Source organism: Xyrauchen texanus, chromosome 1 (assembly GCF_025860055.1).
Source record: "Xyrauchen texanus isolate HMW12.3.18 chromosome 1, RBS_HiC_50CHRs, whole genome shotgun sequence".
NCBI classification, from domain to species: domain Eukaryota; kingdom Metazoa; phylum Chordata; class Actinopteri; order Cypriniformes; family Catostomidae; genus Xyrauchen; species Xyrauchen texanus.
The window spans coordinates 309,031-329,398 of record NC_068276.1 but is presented as its reverse complement, the minus strand read 5'-3'; the positions used below and the strand labels follow the sequence as shown (position 1 = coordinate 329,398).

General features: G+C 40.1%; 2 protein-coding genes across 2 annotated transcripts in view; one reads left to right on the top strand and one right to left on the bottom strand.

The window, feature by feature from the left end:
- Positions 1-20,368, top strand: part of LOC127648178 (histone H3) — a 1,095,985-nt gene that overhangs the window by 938,357 nt on the left and 137,260 nt on the right. The gene's annotated exons all lie outside the window — the stretch shown is intronic.
- Positions 4,849-20,368, bottom strand: part of LOC127647870 (rho guanine nucleotide exchange factor 40-like) — a 99,427-nt gene continuing 83,907 nt past the window's right edge. Inside the window, 5 exon segments of the mRNA XM_052132388.1 lie at positions 4,849-8,598; positions 9,758-9,805; positions 9,880-9,989; positions 13,778-13,888; positions 19,974-20,154. Of these exon segments, the coding sequence (XP_051988348.1) occupies positions 9,779-9,805; positions 9,880-9,989; positions 13,778-13,888; positions 19,974-20,154 (429 nt within the window). The 3' untranslated portion in view covers positions 4,849-8,598; positions 9,758-9,778.

Below are 20,368 nucleotides of genomic sequence, written 5' to 3'. Positions count from 1 at the left end.
CATTTAGAGAGCCTGTATGTCAGATTCAGTATCATTGATGCTGTTGAATGCCCTGTATAAAAATATGTTTTTGTCTGATTCAAAGACACACACACACACACACACACACACACACACACACACACACTAGCAAGATTTACATATTTTGAATTTAAGAAAATGTTGCACTCCTTTATTCTTAGTTCATTTTAATAGTATACACTTAGTTTAATATCATATTGTACCATGAAGTTAAGTAGATTTAAAGTTAGTGAGTAAACGTAACATTTAAAGCAAACAGTAAACCGTGCAAACTCATTAACTATCCAAACCCAGTGCATGCTGGGAATACCAACTTCGAAAAGTTTAGTACAATTTGCTTGTTTTATTTACCAGTGAAATTTACTTTAAAACAAGTTTTTTTTTAAATTAAGACTGATACATGATGATGCATGATAAAGATAACAATCATAAATAATATTTATTTATAAACTAGCTCATTAGTTATATTATATTACATACTTTTTTGTAAATGTTTGAATTACTTAATATTTTTCAGTTCACACTTTAACTCACTTATTCTATGTAGAACCTACTTTTTCTGCTATATTTACTTCACATATTTTTTTTCAGTGCGCCCGAGACTTTCCGTAAACAAACAATCACACAGATGAATTAATAACCACTGACTTTGAATTCATCTTTGATAGCATTCACAGACCGAAAACCTTAAATGCAGATTCAGTTTCGTTGATGCTATTGCATGTTTGTTTGCGTTTTGAATGGTTCAGAGGTCATATTTTTTTGTTTGATTTTTGAAGGGGATATTGATAATAAAACAAACACCTTTGACCGTCTGTTCACTTTGTAGGTTTTCGGAATGAGTGGGTGAATGTGTTTGTGTTTTGCGTATAGTGTCTGATACAGTCATATCATCACCCGCCCCCATCGCTTTGACTGTCTTGTACGCTGCAGCACAAATGCACCAATTAATATGCAGAGAGTGAGTGAGACGGAGACAAAAAAAGAAGAAAAACACATGCAGAGGTGTGTGTGTGTGTGTGTGTGTGTGTGTGTGTGTGGGGTGGGGGGGTGGAAGAGATGGCATGGAGAGGAGGAAGGAGGGAAAAGGGGCAGATGAAATGAAATATGAAGAGGAGGAGGAAAAGAGAGAAAGATATAGGAGGTGGTCTGAGGGGTAGATGAAATCTGATAGATGTTACAGAGAAAGAGAAAGAGAACAAGAAAGGGATGAAAGGAGAGAGAGGAGGGGACAGACACTGGATCAATACGCACATATTTAGTCAAAGATGGAGGGATCGATTGGGTGAGGATGGAGGGAGAGAGGAAATGAGAGGAGAGTGGTTAAAGGGGTGGAGTGTTGTGGCATTGGCTGCTGTCTCTTTGTCGCAGTGTCAGGGTATTGATACTGTAATATCGGCATGACAATAGCACCGTGGCGACGGCTATGCCGACGCCTGGCAGCACAATGCAGTACTGAGGGCACTGAGGCATTACACACATGGCAGAGCAGGCCAGAGAGAGAGAGACAGACAGAAAGGGCAGGTGCACGACAGTTGCGTTCATCAGTGTATGTGGAATGACTACAGGAGGTGCACGTGGCCAGTCTGTTCGGGTCTACTGGACTGTGAATTCAAGTTGTTGTAAATATTTGTTATATATTTATTTATATTTAATCAAATGAAGCAATGACCAAATATGACTTGTTTTCAAACAACACATTGGACAACTCAGACAAAACCTGAAAGAACGTGTCCAGGTCATGTTTCACCCCCAAATTAAAGAAGAAAATGTACCTAATTTTGGGCCATTAAAGGAATGTTAAATACAAGTTAAGATCAACTTGAAACAATACTTGTATAACAACATTTATAAAACATTTACACAATTAATCATACCTTATGATCCGTACGTAAATTCCATAGTAAACGTCCTATTTTCCTGCAATCGGATCAATAAAGTTTGAGGGACATGAAAATTCATGTTGTCTCATTGCGCATCAGCGGGGGGCAGTCAGCGCACCTCATCAAACCTCACAAGCAGCGCAGCCACAGAATGAGAGCCGCCCACACAGCACACTTGACAGCTGGACGAAGCACAACAGCAGGGATCTTGACACGTGATATATGTGTGTATGATGCTGAAAACCAGTGAGACGTTCCAAAAGCATCCTTATGTACGTAGACCAACAATTAAAAATAGCGCAGACCTTTCGTCCTGTGTGAAAAGGACAGATTGACAAACTGGATTGCGTGCTACTCCAGGCTCATGTTCAGAATAAATCAAACAATAGGCTAATATTGTCTTCTAAAGTCACTTTTCTATTGTCTCAATACTTTCTGGTGCGCTCACAAAAAACGCGAAGAAAAGTTTAGCTAAAATTGTGTTTAAATTGCCCCTTCTCTTCTGGAAAAGGACAGGAGGCGGGGCTTCTACGACTTGGTTAATAGTAAAGTACAACCAATAGCTGGAATCAAGTAGACGCGCATATTTTCAGAACTTACCAGGTAGTCCAACTTCCTCGTTCACTTTCCTCCAAGCGATGTCTTTTTTTCGTCCGGTCTCTGTACATGTATGATGTTGTGTCATGCAAGTCTGGGTGCCCACACACTGCTACATACATTTTTTTAATTACTTTTTCCAGATTTCTTCTGCTACTTCGTCAACATGTCAGTGACATCTGGACAATCTCAACGCTGATAGGCTTTCGCGACAACGCGTCATGTGAATTTCTCGCTCGAGTTGAAAAATGTAAACCCCGTGCAAATATGCGAATGAAACGATTTCGCGTGTTCAAGTCGCGCCATTCGCTTCTTTCACGCCGCCCGCCGCGAATTTGCGTCTTTGCATTGACTTTGTATGTAATCGCACCACGCCAAACGCTCACTTCGCGTTGTATGTGAACGCACCATTACTAGTCTGACACAATAATAAAAAAAAACATATTTCAGGATTTATAATAATAATATTTGAATTAATTATTATTTGAATTAATTATAATAATGATTTTGTTTTATTTATAATTAATTGTCTTTATTTATGGGCTTTACCAGCAAATACTATATATTGATATGTAGTTAATTACAATTAATTTTATTAAAAACTGTAATTATTGACAACCCAAATTGTAATGTTTATGGACTGTAACACTGTAAAAAAAAATAATAATATCACATTAATGATAATCATCAACAAGGGGAACAGTAAAACGTCTGCACACAATGTGTTAATGAGAATTGGGCAATAATATGTGCTTAAAGGGACAGTTCACTCAAAAATGAAAATTCAGTCATTGTTTACAATTGTAGGGAGAAATTGTTGTAATTTTTTTTATTTGTTTTTGTTTTCACTGATGTCATACAATGTCAGTTTATGGTGCCCACCTCATCGAGCTTAATAAAGGATGCAAACGTATAATTCAGAAGTCTAATAAATTATTCAATGTGACTCACGTGCCGGTATGTGATGTGTTTTTTGAATTCTGAACCAGTGTGTGTTACAAAACGTCAACATTTAATATTCTGTTATGAGAACGTTTTTGGACCATGCCAGTTCACAGCGGATGGGGTTACCCGGCACGATGTCGAAAATAGGAATCAAGTAATCGACAGAATGTAACATCACCCGTCGCGGCTGGTTAGGTCAAAAACCCCGATCAAGATAAAAAAGATACCTTTATCGCATATCGTTTGAATCGCTGAAAAGTGTCCTGAAACAAAAAACAACCTTAATAGTCCAAAATGAAGGCCTCAACTTCTTTAGGCAAATTATTATTTCTTACTTGCTTTCCTTTTTTTTTGTTTTATATTATTATTATTATTATTTATTTTAGTAATGTTTATTATAATAAATACTGTAATAAAGTAAAATGAATCACCATTAAGAATAATGGGAATAAAATACTCAGATAAAAATTAAATGTGCTAAATTGTCATGAATGCACAATACACTAAGTCTTTATGGTATATATGGCTAAAAGCAGGCTTAATTTTCTTGCAAAATAAATTTTTTCTTTAGTTGTCATGAGAATCGTTTAACTTGATCATGTTCTGGCAGTAGCATTTAGCATGTGTTTTACTTTACGTCTCATTTTTGTCTTCATCGCATGATGTCTACAAGGAGCGTGATCTTGAGAAGACAAATGGCCGCTTGTCAGCACATAAGTCAGTCTGAGTTGCCGCCGTCTCTCTCTCTCTCTTTACAATATGTGCATCCCCTCGCTCGCCCCATCCCTCTTAATATGATGTAAAAAGCTAATCGCATGCAAATGTCTGTTGTCCCGGTAACACAGCCGAAAAATCCCTTTGATGTTTCACCCAACTCATTCTCTTTGTTTGCCCGAATCTCACTGCCTCCCCCCAAACTCTCTCTCTAATCCTCACACTATCTCTCTCTCTCTCTCTCTCTCTCTCTCTCTCTCTCTCTCTCACACACACTTTCTGCTCCCCCTCTCCATTTAAATCCATTCTCTCACTCTCTTCACATTTCTATCAGACAAAAAACTTCTCTGGCCTCAGCCATACCTTTCTCACACTCAGCAGTCTCTCTCATTCTTTCATATCCCCTCTCTGTGCCTCTCCGTCTGTCCCTCCTTCATTTCCCATCATACCATCAACTGTCTTTGGCCTCTTTTTCATCTATGTCACTCCTCTCTCTCTCTGTGCTCTTTTCATCTCTTTTTTTTCTTTCAAAAAATGCAATCCCTTCTGTTGGTCACCGAGTGGCTGCCATTTCCAGAGTGTCAGCAATGTTGTCAAGTGTCTATCCCATAATGCTCTCATATGCACTAAATGTCATCGAGCTCTAAAATGGCTGCGGGAAGAAAAGGGAAACAAGCTTGTTTGATTCATAATTATTATTAAACACACAAAGGCAATTAAATCAGTTACAAAGTTAACATGGTTGAGATGTAGCATGCAAACATCAGACATTAAACAAATGTAAACATTCATAAAGATGAGGCTTCTAAAGACAGCTCGTTTCTTTGGCACACAGTCCTGTTTACAATCAAAACTATGAATCACGCCAAGGTATTTATGGTTTGGAGAGTTGGATCGTACACGCCCCGCTGCGGAGAGTATTTTTAGTCTGAATGTGGGTTGAGTGCTGTAGATACGGTACTTTCCACCCACAGTTGCGCAGGTTTGGGTTCTCTACAGGTTTTGAGTCCTACACTCGTTTCAAAGCGATCCATCTTTCTCAACAGGATTCATCTTCTGAACTGCATAAATTATGGAGGACACTCAAAGCATGAAGCTATAAACGCACACAAAATACAGTTTTTAGAAACGTGCTTTTGTGATCACTCGATACAAAAGTCAACAACATTTTGCTTCATTAATTAGTCACTGAATCATTTAGACCAGAGATGCCCAAACTAGGGCCAAAGTTGGCTGCGATGACCTTTGATTTGGCCGCCTTGAAGTATATGACAAGAGTGAAAAAAAAATGATGCTATTGACGCAGCATTACATTGCATTCATTTAGCAGATTGCAGAGTCATTATTTATTTATTTATTTATTTATTTATTTAGTGTATAATGAAATTATAAAGGAGTGGAACCAGGGCATCTTTAATATTTTAAAATAAAACCGTTTGCAGAGCCTGTAATTCAGCGCAGGTTTTGCGGCTATTGCACACAATTTTAATAATTCCTAAAATTTCCACATTCATAATGCGGGAGATTCCTGCACACTTTTATTCACTTTACAGTGCAGCTGCAAATGACTACACCAATAGATACAGATGAACAAATCAGTAAAACAAATCTGAAAGTGTTAGATAGATGCTGAACTTAAGATATTACAGATGTATAAACATTTCTAAACCTGTTCATTCGACAGGGTGGAAGGCGGGGCCAGGTAGTGATTCTACACCAGTCCCTTAATCAGGATAATCAAGCCTCCGAGAGGGATAAAGGCCGACTGCGGAGGATGGTGCGGGAGAGCTACCTTACACTGGTGCCGAAATCGGGGAAGGAGGAGGGATAAGCCATAGTAGAGTTCTTGCCACTACCGTCCACCCCTACGGAGCAGCCATGGCCATCTGCCGGGGGACGAGGAGCCCGGCCTCCTGGAAGCGGAGGAACAGCTGCCGACTACGAGGGGAGAAGGGGCTCCTAACTGAAAACACTGAAACGCGGCGGGGTCTGAGACCACCGACCGTGAGCGGGGAGGGGCTCGCTGCCGACCGCCTGGAGCGGGAGAACCGTTGCCAGGGGTGGGGGAGACCCCTTCTGTTCCCTGAGAATGCGGCGGGGGGTTCCGTCCGCCAGGGGCTGGAGGACTGCCTCCGATCCACCTGGAGAGGTGCGGCTGTCGTCCGTTAGAGGGTGGAGGAGTGGCGTATCAGAGAACTGTTTTTTTCTCATCTCTCTCACTGCCGCTCCGCGTTGGTCTTTTCCCTCTCGTTTAAATTTTACAGTGTTTTTTGGGGTGGGTACAGGAACTTCCCATTACAGGAAGTACCCCCCATTTGTATTATTTCTGTTTCCCTCCCCTTGTCACCTCTCTCATCCAGGTAGATGGGTATGACCTGCCAGCATACGGGGCGAAAGGGATGCCCCTCCCAGGGAAAGAGGGGGGGAGGTGTACGTCATGCTGGGGGCTCCCCAGCCTGAGAGAATGAGGGAGGAATGTGGCAGGGCGGAGGGCGGGGCCGGGTCATGATTCTACACACCTGGTCCCTTATCAGGATAATCAAGCCTCCGAGAGGGATAAAGGCCGACTGCGGAGGATGGTGCGGGAGAGAGAAATCGTTTACGGACATGTCCGTCATGTGTGTTTGTTTGTCTTTGGTTTAAGTTTATCATTAAAATATTATTTATGTCGTCAAGCCGGTTCTCGCCTCCTCCTTTCCACTGAACTGCTTTACATGGTGTTATACCATGTCTCCGTAAGCGAGCAGCGCGATTAAACTACATCGTTCCTGCTTACAATCAACAAAGCTGTTAACATTGCAAGCGCGTCATGCGAACGCCTTTCATATCTTGTCGCTCCCTCATTTTTCATAATGCAGCACATTTAAAAGAAAGGCAGAAATATCAAACATACTTTGTGTCCCAGCTGCATGATGAAGAGAGACACTTAAACACCTGTTACATCTCTCATCTCCATCTCTAGTTTCATCCCGGGTCGGAGATTAATGGAGGCTCTGGGCTAAAAAATCCCCCTGCAATCTGATATAGTTCCAAATGAATATATCGCGTTCTTCATTTGAATTTTCACTGAACATTATTTGTTTTGTACCGTCTGTTGTGCAGATGGTGCCGAGTCAGTGATAGATGCACGCACCATAAACGCGCACAGACGGGCACTCCACTTCTCGAATTTAAGACGTCTAGGAGATATTCAAGAGAGTGTAAGTGTGATTTGTCTTTCCTAGGGAAGTATCAGGATGTCAAGATAATTTAACAACTTAAGGCAAGAAGGAAAAGTCTTTAGCTCGAGGCGAGCAATAACTCTTTGGCTTTATGAGTAAAATAAAACAGAGTTTCCACCATCTTAAATATGTTACACAAGACTGATTTGAAATAAAAGCTTATAAAGGATGATTTTCCAGAGTCAGATGCCATAAATTCAGAAGTGGATTACAGTTGCTTGAGTCAAAGCTGAAGTCAGTTCCTTTGAGTAGATTAGTGTTCCAGCATCTAATACTGTGTAAGATTAAGGCGGGTTAACTAATTACATAACTCATAAAACACTCCATCCATAATGTCTCTCTTTTGAAAAGCATGTCGGGATTTGGCTCTCCGATTGGCCGTGGCAATAAAAGAGTGTTTTGGAGAAAGAAGAAAATGTTCCCTCGTTTTCAATGCTGCGATATGGAGATGGGCCTCAGCTGAAATACCAGATGTGCCCTCAGCCAAAAACATACAACAGGCCAAGTTTCATATACAAATGTTACACGGTTTAGCCCGATTGAATATCACAAAGTGCCACTTAAAATAAGCTGAAATAAAAGGAAACTATCTTAAAAGCATCTTCGCTTACAGAAATACTGCTACTTGTAATATTTCAAGAATGTGCATTTGGCCAAATCTTGCAGAACACATGACTTTGTTTTTGGTTTGGATTTGGTCCATACCTGCAGCAATAAAACATTTGAAATAAAGCAATAACTTCATGAAGGTCCATGTAACTGCTTTATATAAGAGCATATTTGGTGAACAACACGAGCAATGCTTCATTTCATTCTTATTGTTATACAAATACAAGCACACTCACAGATATTCACCTTCAATTCATGAAATGCCATTCGCAGACCATTTTACTTCCATAATGTGTACAACATATTCAATGCAAGAAAAGAGGGAATAACATGCACTCATAAATCATGCACAATAAGACCAAGGGCCCATTTTGGTTTCATGTTGACTATAATATCAACTTCACAATAGTTGTTGTTGTTTTGTTTTATTTTGGTAGAAGCCACTGTGCTTTGTTTCGGTACCTGAAATTAATAAGAGCAAATAAATGAAAAGGCGAGCTCCAGGCTTCAGTCCCACATGGTCCAGTTTATGTCCAGTTGTCCCAGTTGTAAATAAGTGGAAGCAACAGTGTTTGAGTTGTAGCTGAATGAAACATCACCCATTCTGTCTGCGGAGTGGAAAACATTTTATTAACAATATTGAATAGCAAATATTCACAGTATATTGATAGGAAAGCATTTAAAGGTGCACTAAGTCATTTTTTGTTGGTGTTGCTGGCTCATTTGACTGGTCATTGTGGAGCGGAGGGGGGCAGGGCCGGGCTAGAATGTCACACGCCCGGTCCCCAATCGGCCTGATGGGGCGCGTGCGATGGATAAAGGCGGCCGGTAACAACGGTTCGAGAGAGAGAGAATTAAGGGCATGTCCGTCATGTGTGTGTTTATGTTTGTGTTTATGTTTTGTTTAAGTTTTCATTAAATTATTATTTCTATTGACAAGCCGGTTCTCAACTCCTCCTTGCCCATCTTAACCCCCTTACATTGGTGCCAAAACCCGGGAAGGAGGAGGGATTGCCGTCGCAGAGTCCTCGACACTGCCGTCCACCCAGCGGAGCGCCGCTGCCATCTACCGGGCGACGGAGTAGCCCAAACGCGGTGAACGGCATGAGAGTGTGTTGGCTTTTCAGGGGCGGAATTAGGCAGTGGCGTCATAGGCAGCCACCAGGGGGCGGCACACAGACATGTGGGCACCCTGAAGTCCAAAAGCCATCTCATATCCAACCACCAACGATGAATGTGAACGTTGTTTATGAGACAAGTGTTGAACAGAGGTTCCCTAATGTACTAAAACACATTGCATGCGTTTGAAACGTCTCTTTCGTCAGCTGAAAAACAGCAAATGCTTCCTTGAAGTAATAAACCATTAAGAGTTCCATTTGGAACAATACAACACTTTTAAAATTCACACAATACAATGGCTGAGTGCACAGTGTATTGTGTAATAGTGAATAGTGTGTCCGCTTGCGCTGGAAGAAAACAGCATTCTAGTGAAGATGAGAGGCATAAACGTGGCCTTTGAATTAAACTTGACGTTTCTGGTGCTGTGCTTTTAAGACTATGACATTGACGAAGACTATGAACATGTAACTTTCAGATTAGAAAGATGCATTCACCTGTATGACATCACAAAGTTACAGAACAAGTTGTTTTTGCAGCTTAGTTTCATAGTACCATGAACTGTTGATTCATCACATTATGACCCCTTTAATTAGAAAACATAACTAAGTGCACCTTTAAAAGGTATAAAATGTTCATTTTAAGACTTACCTTTTTCCTTTTTGGGGATGTTCACACTGAGGTCGATGGTGAAGTGTTCTAGAAAAACACAAACACATATCATCACTTTTATCTACTCCCTCTGCACTGTGTGTGTGGGATATGTGACTCACCTGAGTGTGTCCTGTTTGATCGGCGTTTCTCTTTAAATCCCTTGCAGAGGCGGGCGAGTCGCCCTCTTTCAGGCTGCCCACAGAAGATGAGTCTGAACAGCTGCTTTGAACTGACAGAAAGAGAAAAATAACAATATAAAAACATCTTCACGTTTCCTCATACACTCATGAGATGAAGGATGAAGTGACATCTGGTGGACGACGGGGCTACTACAACCATGCAGTGAAAGAAACATGAGCACAAATGTGTTATTATGCATGTGACATTGAAGCAGGTGGAGGATAACAAAAGCATACCAAAAACCTGTTGCAAGTGCAATTGATAATTAGGGCTAAATTCGAATTTGCATTTTGACACGATTTTGAACTTTTGTTAATCGAGAAATTGAAAACCATTTATGTTGTAAATCTACCAAAGTCTGAATAAAGAAGAGAAAAAGTATTCACAGAGCTTGTCTTAATGCCGCTCCTGATCTGATCAGCCGCACGTGTGGCGCTCCAATTGAACGTGACAGTTAAACTACATGGAGACTGATATAAAAGTACGATTGTACTCCGTGTGATTGTAGCTCAGCTTCGTCCATCATGCATGTACACATCAGCTTAAGACCATAACTGTTGATGAACAATCTCCTTTCTTTTCTTTTACCCATAAATAAGCGTTCCTTACGTGACAGTTATGGGCACTTCATTTTAAATCGGCTCCTTTTGTCATGATGATTCAGATCGATCGCTAATTAATGCTTTGTTCTGTTACGTATTTCAAGTGTACAGCATCTATAGCCAACATTTGGCAAGCGATCAGTTTGACAAACTTTGCTAGTTGAATTAAATTATAAATAATTTCATATTGCTGCGCTGCTCAGCGTGAACCACTACATGACCCTATTGTTATCAAGAGTTTTTGTCTTGTTTTCCATTTAAAATGGTCAAAAAATACATTTAATTGAGAAGCAACATAATCTATTTAGACTTTTAGGGAATATCTCAAATATACAGTAAGTGTATTTTTTCATTTGGTTATACTTCTGCGAGTGCAATAAAGACAAAATATACTTATTTAATTATAAATATAATTATTCTCAGATAATATTTTATTCAGCAGTATAGCTGCTAAAGTAAATGTACGTTGTTTTAAAGAAGTTTTAGATATTTTCATTGGAAAACAAGCCAAATCAAAAACGAATCAAAAACATATTTTGTTGCAGTGTATAATGGGGCGAAGACTTCCTCTCTCACACCTTTCTGTTCACTTCAATCCATCTTATACTCACAAAAAGACAAACTGTCTCTTATGAATAAAGCTGCGTATTGCCAATTTTCTTCACAATAAGAAATGCACAGTAACACATATATTATGATTCAATAAGGCACGAGCAATCACGTTATAATCTAGCTGCATTAAGCACGCTCGAGGGATGAGCATCCTTGTGACAGAGTGTGCATTAGCATCAGAGTGTGCATGAGATGAAAGACCTTTGTCAACAAGACTTTTCGGCAGTAAGTTTGTTGACATGATCAACACTTGTCAAATGAAATGAAAGAATGCAAATTAATCTCTTCATGAAAGGCTTCTTTTTTCCCTTCACATTTAGTGCATTGTGATTCAAATCATTTTAATATTATGATCTTTTACCAGCAAGTTGCTCCACGGCTACAGGCTTGTCATAAGCAAAAGCTGGCCTGGTTAGAGTATATCATTAATGTGTTGAGATCGCTGCTCAATTTCCGTTTTTAACTGGCTCTGGGACGAGCAGCGCCGTGGAAGGGGTTTGTGTGTCAATTGTAAACTCACATTCAGGGAAGTGTGGGTCTTTGCAGAACTATAATGGACATTTCCCAATCTGTGGGCGTTTTCAAACTGGGATGGGTGTTTTTTCAACTATTCAATGAAAGTAGGAAATCTCAATGGAGTAATCAGTAGACATTTCCAAACCAGAATGGGCATTTCAGAACTATGGATCCAATGAAAGAAGGTAATCTCAATTTAGTAGGCAAATAGTGTAAAGCTGTTGAAATACGCCCATCCCGGTTCGAAAACACACTCTCCATTCAGATCTGCCTCCTTCATTCTGGTATGCGACGCCCACTTTTCAAAATCCAATCAACAACTAATAGATGAACACATCCCTCCGCCCAAAAATTTTTTTCTTGCTCAATAAGCAGTTACATTCAGAAATACAGTGAGGAAAATAAGTATTTGAACACCCTGCTATTTTGCAAGTTCTCCCACTTAGAAATCATGGAGGGGTCTGAAATTGTCATCGTAGGTGCATGTCCACTGTGAGAGACATAATCTAAAAAAAAAATCCAGAAATCACAATGTATGATTTTTTAACTATTTATTTGTATGATACAGCTGCAAATAAGTATTTGAACACCTGAGAAAATCAATGTTAATATTTGGTACAGTAGCCTTTGTTTGCAATTAAACGTTTCCTGTAGTTTTTCACCAGGTTTGCACACACTGCAGGAGGGATTTTGGCCCACTCCTCCACACAGATCTTCTCTAGATCAGTCAGGTTTCTGGGCTGTCGCTGAGAAACACGGAGTTTGAGCTCCCTCCAAAGATTCTCTAATGGGTTTAGGTCTGGAGACTGGCTAGGCCACGTCAGAACATTGATATGCTTCTTACAGAGCCACTCCTTGGTTATCCTGGCTGTGTGCTTCGGGTCATTGTCATGTTGGAAGCCCCAGCCTCGACCCATCTTCAATGCTCTAACTGAGGGAAGGAGGTTGTTCCCCAAAATCTCGCAATACATGGCCCCGGTCATCCTCTCCTTAATACAGTGCAGTCAGCCCTGTCCCATGTGCAGAAAAACACCCCCAAAGCATGATGCTACCACCCCCATGCTTCACAGTAGGGATGGTGTTCTTGGGATGGTACTCATCATTCTTCTTCCTCCAAACACGGTTAGTGGAATTATGACCAAAAGGTCTCATCTGACCACATGACTTTCTCCCATGACTCCTCTGGATCATCCAAATGGTCATTGGCAAACTTAAGACGGGCCTTGACATGTGCTGGTTTAAGCAGGGGAACCTTCCGTGCCATGCATGATTTCAAACCGTGACGTCTTAGTGTATTACCAACAGTAACCTTGGAAACGGTGGTCCCAGCTCTTTTCAGGTCATTGACCAGCTCCTCCCGTGTAGTTCTGGGCTGATTTCTCACCTTTCTTAGGATCATTGAGACCCCACGAGGTGAGATCTTGCACGGAGCCCCAGTCCGAGGGAGATTGACAGTCATGTTTAGCTTCTTCCATTTTCTAATGATTGCTCCAACAGTGGACCTTTTTTCACCAAGCTGCTTGGCAATTTCCCCGTAGCCCTTTCCAGCCTTGTGGAGGTGTACAATTTTGTCTCTAGTGTCTTTGGACAGCTCTTTGGTCTTGGCCATGTTAGTAGTTGGATTCTTACTGATTGTATGGGGTGGACAGGTGTCTTTATGCAGCTAACGACCTCAAACAGGTGCATCTAATTTAGGATAATAAATGGAGTGGAGGTGGACATTTTAAAGGCAGACTAACAGGTCTTTGAGGGTCAGAATTCTAGCTGATAGACAGGTGTTCAAATACTTATTTGCAGCTGTATCATACAAATAAATAGTTAAAGAATCATACATTGTGATTTCTGGATTTTTTTTTTTTAGATTATGTCTCTCACAGTGGACATGCACCTACGATGACAATTTCAGACCCCTCCATGATTTCTAAGTGGGAGAACTTGCAAAATAGCAGGGTGTTCAAATACTTATTTTCCTCACTGTATGTGACAATAAGGAAGTCGTCGCAACTTCTGTTTAATGCTGAGTTTAAAGGGAAGTCCCCATTACAATATAAAACAAATGTGTGTGTGTGTGTGTGTGTGTGTGTGTGTGTGTGTGTTAGTACTGTACCTCTGTCGTTCAGGCTGAAACTGGAGTCTAGTTCTGAGATTTGAGCACCAGTCACATCCAGTAGAAGCTTACTGGAAACCCCCATACACAGAGACTCCTTCAGACACAACTCTACACACACACACACACACACACACACACACACACACACACACACACACACACACACACAATCAGTTGGTGAATAGAAAACACTGAACATTATGGGTAATTAACCATACTGAATCAAATGTAATTTAAAAGTTGCATTTTCATAAAGAAATGACAAAACTGCCAATGCAAATCAACATCTTATTAACCAACATAGTTATTCATTTTCCATTATTAATTAGTCATTAATTACCAATTGGCCTTTCCCAAAAACTGCCCCTAGACATGTTCTGCTGGAGCAGATTCGCACACGCACACACACACACACACAGAGAGAGAGAGATGATCCTTAATTAAACTGCCTTTTAGTGTAATAATTATATATAAATAACTGGGTCAATAACATTTGTTTTTAAGAGCTTGTTAATTAGGAAGGACGAGCACTCGCATAGTTAAGCAGAACTTTGTGGCATTTCACTAATGGAATGAAGTCAACAGTAAACTCAGTCACAACATTTAAAAAAATGCACACAGTTGTTCCTAGACAGTATTTTATGAATCACAGGTACACTCTCGTTGAAAAGATGTTTCAAACCGTGTTACAAACAGTAGGCAGCATAAGGGCAGAAAAATGATCTATGCAAGTACGTGAATGCAGACGCAGAACCAGGGCTGGACTGGTAATCTGGCATACCAGGCATGTTCCCGGTGGGGCGACGCACTTTTGAACCGATCAGGGGCGGACTGGCCATCAGGTGACCAGAGCGGGTCGGTGGGTCAGCCGCGAAATGGGACAATGAGCCACGACGTTATGCAAAACGGACCACAAAATGGCAGAACAGGCCAACGAACCCCCCTAAACCACTTTTGGCTTTTCTAACCATAATCTAACCCTCACAGAAACCTTTTTGCATTTTTACATTTTCCAAAAAAACCCATAGTTTAGTATGTTTAATAAGCCATTTCCCCCATGGGGACCGCTGCCTGATCCCTGCAAGGTAGGTCTTCTCAGGTTTTACGATCCTTGTGGCGACATTTGGTCCCCACAATTTAGCATAAACATGGTTACTGTTATGGCGGAGCAGTTTGAAGAGGAATTTAAAGTCAGTATATTTATAGGAACTTATCCGCATAATAACAACACCCTTTTTAATGGCTTTTAAGACGTTTGAAGGTAACTCGAGTACGGAGGTTTGTTCCCGCCATGGTAACGCTAGAGTACATGTTAAGCATGTTCAACCAGACCTCGTGTTGGTAATAGGGTTCACATCTGCGTTCACATACTAGCGTAGAGTATTATTCGAACTCAAAGCATGATTTATACAATAGCACCCTTAGCGAACAAGCTACCTGATCTGATTCTGTAAACACGGAAATCTCTCTTCCAGCTTTTGCCTTGACCAAGTTGTCTTTGTGAAGTTTGTGATGAGCATTAACATACAAAAGTGCACTTTTGAACAACTTGTGAAAATGTTTTACATGAAGATAGTAAATGGTCTGCGCTTATATAGCACTTTTTTTAACCTTAGCGGTATTCAAAGTGCTTTACACTGTGACTCATTCACACACACACACACACACACTCATTCATACGCCAATGGCGGCAGAGCTGCTATGTAAGGCCCTAGCATGCGATTGGGAGCAACTTCGGGTTCAATGTCTTGCCCAAGGACACTTCGCCATGTGGAGTCATGTGGGCTGGGAATCGAACCACCAACCCTGCGATTAGTGGCCGACCCGTTCTACCACCTAAACCACAGCCGCCCCAGTAAACCTGCAAGCTACAATCTCCAATATTTACACGCAATTGTAAATAAAGAATGGCACATCCAAAGCACAGGCACAGATAGTTTTAAATAATTATCAGCGCTTTTAAAGTCAAAGGGGTTATCAAACCCCTTAGCAGATCAAAAAGTTCAGTGTATTTCAGCGTAATTCTGGACAATCTAAAAGAAGCCTGTTCGGTGAAGTTTAAATGATCCTTAATGATACCGTCTCACAGATGTCTAAAGGTAGCATTGAATACTGATAAAGCATCACAATGAGCTTAGTGGAAAAAATAAAACATATCCAAGATGAAGCAAGATAAATCCCAACTATAAACAAACATATTTTTCATGCAGAATTGAAAAAGCTCCATCTAATTAAAATGGGACTATTTCACCCACTATTTGTGTGCTATATACAGTATTATCCTGCTCATTCGCAAATCATGTTGTTAGCTTAGCAACACGTGCTAACGTGAAAACCATATTGGAAATCATTATGCTTTGCATTAAGAGCACGATTTGTGTACAACAGCTTTTAAATCCTTGTTATACAGAGCGTTTAATGTCTGTCACTTTTGAGGATCCATGATGCTTAGGATGCTCCCTTAGAAGGTTGCTGCCTAAGTAGGCAGTAAACAGCAAGGAAGCTCTCTAGGTAAGAACTAGAAGTGGGAAAAAATATTGATGTGTTGAAGCATCGTGATATTTTTCCTTGTGATATTGTATCGATATTTACATGCCAAATATACATTTGAATTATGTCAATATTTCCACATTAATATTGTGGTGATGGAAAAAATGATAATTGCCAAATCAATCTAGTAATTCAACAACAGTCCCTAAGGCTGCAGTTATCATGCTTTACACATAATAACCCTCCCTTACTAAAATGTATTATGATTTTACAGTAGTTACATTAACTGATGTATTTTGACAGAAATGTCAGTATCATATTTAACAGGATAACCTTTTAGGTGAAAATCATTTATACTATTGTTTACTGAAACTGTGTTATAAGTATTTCTAAGTTTTTAAAGTGTTTAGGCTACTATTGTATTCATAAATACTATCATTTATGTTTAGAAAGATGAGCGATCTTGAACTAAGCACAGAAATAAGGAGACATTATGTCTTTATTTAGGAAATAAACGCTTGTTTTGTAAACTGGCACTTTAATATGAATTTTAAAATGTATGTGGTGATTTGTAAACAGTTCTCTTAAGTCCGATGAAAACGAATGAAAAACATTGAGTGAAATTCCGCAATACATCATAGTTTTGAATCGCAATAAGTGTACGCGTACATGCGCGTGTGTTTGTGTGCGTGAGTGTGTGTGTGAGTGTATGCGAGTGTGTGTGTGTGTGCGAGTGTGCGGGTGAGTGTGTGTATGCGTATGATTGTGTGTATGTCTGTGATGTGTGTGTGTGCACGTGTGAGTGTGTGCATGAGTGTGTGTGTGTGTGTGTGTGTGTGTGTGTGCAGTGTGTGTGTGTGCGTGTGAGTGTGTGCGCATGTGTTTGTGCGTGTGCGAGAGTGTGTGTACATGTGCGTGAGTGTGTGTATGTGTGTGCAAGTGTGTAAGCAAGAGTGTGCGTGAGTGTGTGTGCGAGTGTGTGTGCAAGTGTGTGTGTGTGTGTGTGCTTGAGCGTGTGCGAGTGTGTGTGTGTGTGTGCGCGAGTGTGTGTATGTGTGTGCATGAGTGTGTGCGAGTGTGTGTGTGTTTGTGTACATGTGTGCAAGTGTGTGTGCACGAGTGTGTGTATGTGTGTGCGTGTGTGTGTACGCGTGTGTGCGTGTGTGTACGTGAGTGTGTGTATATGTGTTTGTGTGTGTGTTTGCGTGTGTGAGTGTTTGTGTGTGTGTACGTGAGTGTATGGGTGTGCGAGTGTGTGTGTTTGTGTGCGAGTATGTGTGTTTGTGTGTGTGTGAGTGTGTATTGTTAGCGTTTTAACCTGTTCCCATTGCCCCATTTTCTGACCTCACACCTTAATTGGACAAACTCATTAGAAATCACTTCTTTGTACAACAGTCATGATTGTGGTATGTTTTGACAGAAGACACATGTACTTTGTTGCCCAGATGTTCTTTATAAAAGTCAAAAAGAAAAATAGTTATAAAAGCTCAAATCAAAAGGAACCAATCTGATAATTATTTTCCCAAAATATATAAGCAACTAGAGACACGATGGCGCTCAAGCCTCAAGTCTGATAATAAAAAGGTTAGCATGCTAGCAGCAGCATGTTAGCAATACAAATTAAACATAACATTCTGCATATCTCTTCATTTCAATGATCATTGAGTGGTTATAACAGATAATTTTACTGATCTCATGTGGATTCTTCATAGAATGAAGCAGAAATCAAAATAGCAAACAGCAGGTTCAGTGAAAGATGCAGAATTCTTCAAGTATACAGACAACAAACCTATAAAAATGTCAAACAAACCATATATTTTCATAATCATCTATATCAGGGGTCGGCAACCTTTTTGACATGGAGTGCCATTTTTTTTATTTCCCTGGTCAGTGGCTGTGGAATTTATATAAATAAAATAGTCTACTCCTAATGTTGGGTTCGAGTCAAGTCCGAGTCCAAAAGGAGCCGAGTCGGACTCAACACCGAGTCATAACAGTCAGAGTCTGAGTCAAGTCCGAATGAATCTGTCCAAGAATCAACAATAATCTCAACATCAATATTTGAAGCTTATTTGAACTTTCACAACTAAGAAAAACAATTGTCAATATAAATGAAACAAAAACACATTTTATAAATTTGTGGTTTCAATTTAAAGGATAAAAGGATATGTTTTAGGTTTATGAAGACAAACCTGTGCTTCAAAACACTTCTTATTGTGTTCTGTTGACATTTCAATTATTTGTTGATTTTCTCCTCCAATCAAACATAGAATAAAGAATGTGAACGCTGCGTTAGTCCTTACAACCAAAGTTATTATTATTATTTCACATTTTAATGTAGTTTTTATTTCTACTTAATTTTCAGTTTGTCCATTCAATTTAGTTTATTATGGGTGAAATGCAATTAATTTAATTTAATAAATACATTGAATGTGTTTAATACATTCAATAAATGGTCATATTAAAAAGTAATGACCATAAAATTAAAACAGAAAAGATCAGATACCATTAAAAATATAGTATGGATAATAGGTGAATAGAGACTTCTCCCCTCACTTGTGTTCTTCATTGTATTTTCGGACTTTTCTGCCATTTAAACTCAAGTGCCAGCTTTACAGGTAACACACAGAGGTTACGCTACAAATATGTAACGGACTGAGTTGTACAATTTCCATCATGGTCTATTTCATCCGTCATATTACGTTTAAATGTCCCTGATACGTCGTAAATTTGATTTAGTCTCGATATAGTCGACATTTTCAGTTAGAATGAGTCTGATAAAATGTGCTCTATTTAATAGTTTGCAGAGTTGGGGAACGCATGGCGATTGGCGATCTCTTTCCTGCAGACGTATACGGCACGGGCGCGTGGGCGAGAGAGATAAAAAAGTACTTTGAAAGAGTGCGCTGCCGGTCTCAGACAGAATAATCAGACGTAAGGACATACACGCATGAAAACTGATGCACAGTATCAATGACAGTACTAACTGTAGAAAGCACATCAATGTGAAGACAAAGCCAAATCCCAAACATTTAGAGGCAATTTTGAAATCCCAGCTGGACACTTTTTTCAGGTCTGAAAAAGAGGACGTATGGTCACCCAATGTTATGTTATTTTTTGGTTTGTTTGCTTTTCATTGCATCATAAATGCCATAGACTCAGTCAGACTCAGAAAAAAATCCTAAGTCTGAAAGGCTAGAGTCAGAGTCATGTCCGAGTAAAAATGCATCCGAGTCCGTGAAAAGTCCAAGTCCATTTAAATTGGACTCTTGACTCTGACTCGAGTCCAAACTCAAGTACCCCAACTCTAGTGATCACCCCTCCACGTGCCAATAATGGTCTATGTATTCCCAAAATATTTCATAAGTGTAAACGTTATTATTATGATTTACACAGTTATTAATCCTACTATGGTAAGGGAAGAGGAACACCATCTTGCCCGTAGCTCCCTCTGTCTTCCTGGGTCAATAGAACACACACTATATAAGAGTATTAAACTGCTTGTCTTCAGATCACGTAATTTGGTAGAAAATGTACCCCCTCTTACTCTCAGAAGTTACATAAAGCCAGTCAATCAGATAGGAACTATCAATTTCAGCCACACTTGTTTTGGTCCATGAACGAACTGCGTGCAGGTGGTCTGTGGGCGTGTCGCCTGAGGTTGAAACTAGAGGTGTAAAAATGAGAGGTGAAAGATTCAAACCTGTATTATGGATGGCATGAGTCCAGAGCAGCTGTGCGATGTCATGAGTCCAGACTCCTCTTTCCTGAACACTAGAGGTCTGGAGAGTGAGGCAGTCCCTGGTTCTAGATGCCTGTCTCACCCACACCTCAAACTTCAGGCCGTCCTCACCGACATTCTGAGTGAGACCCATCTCACCAGTCTGTGGAGACAACCAGGAGTGATGTAGGACGGACTGGTAAATATCAACAGCGAACTGAAGTATAGTTACCATGAACCGTACCCCAGAACATTTTTCAAGTAGACTTGGGGGTAGTTCATGGGTTCAATGATGTCGATTTATCGTGTTAATTCAGTGTGATTAATTATTTATAAAATAACATATCAGTGTTAATGCTAAAGTTAACGCCAACGTC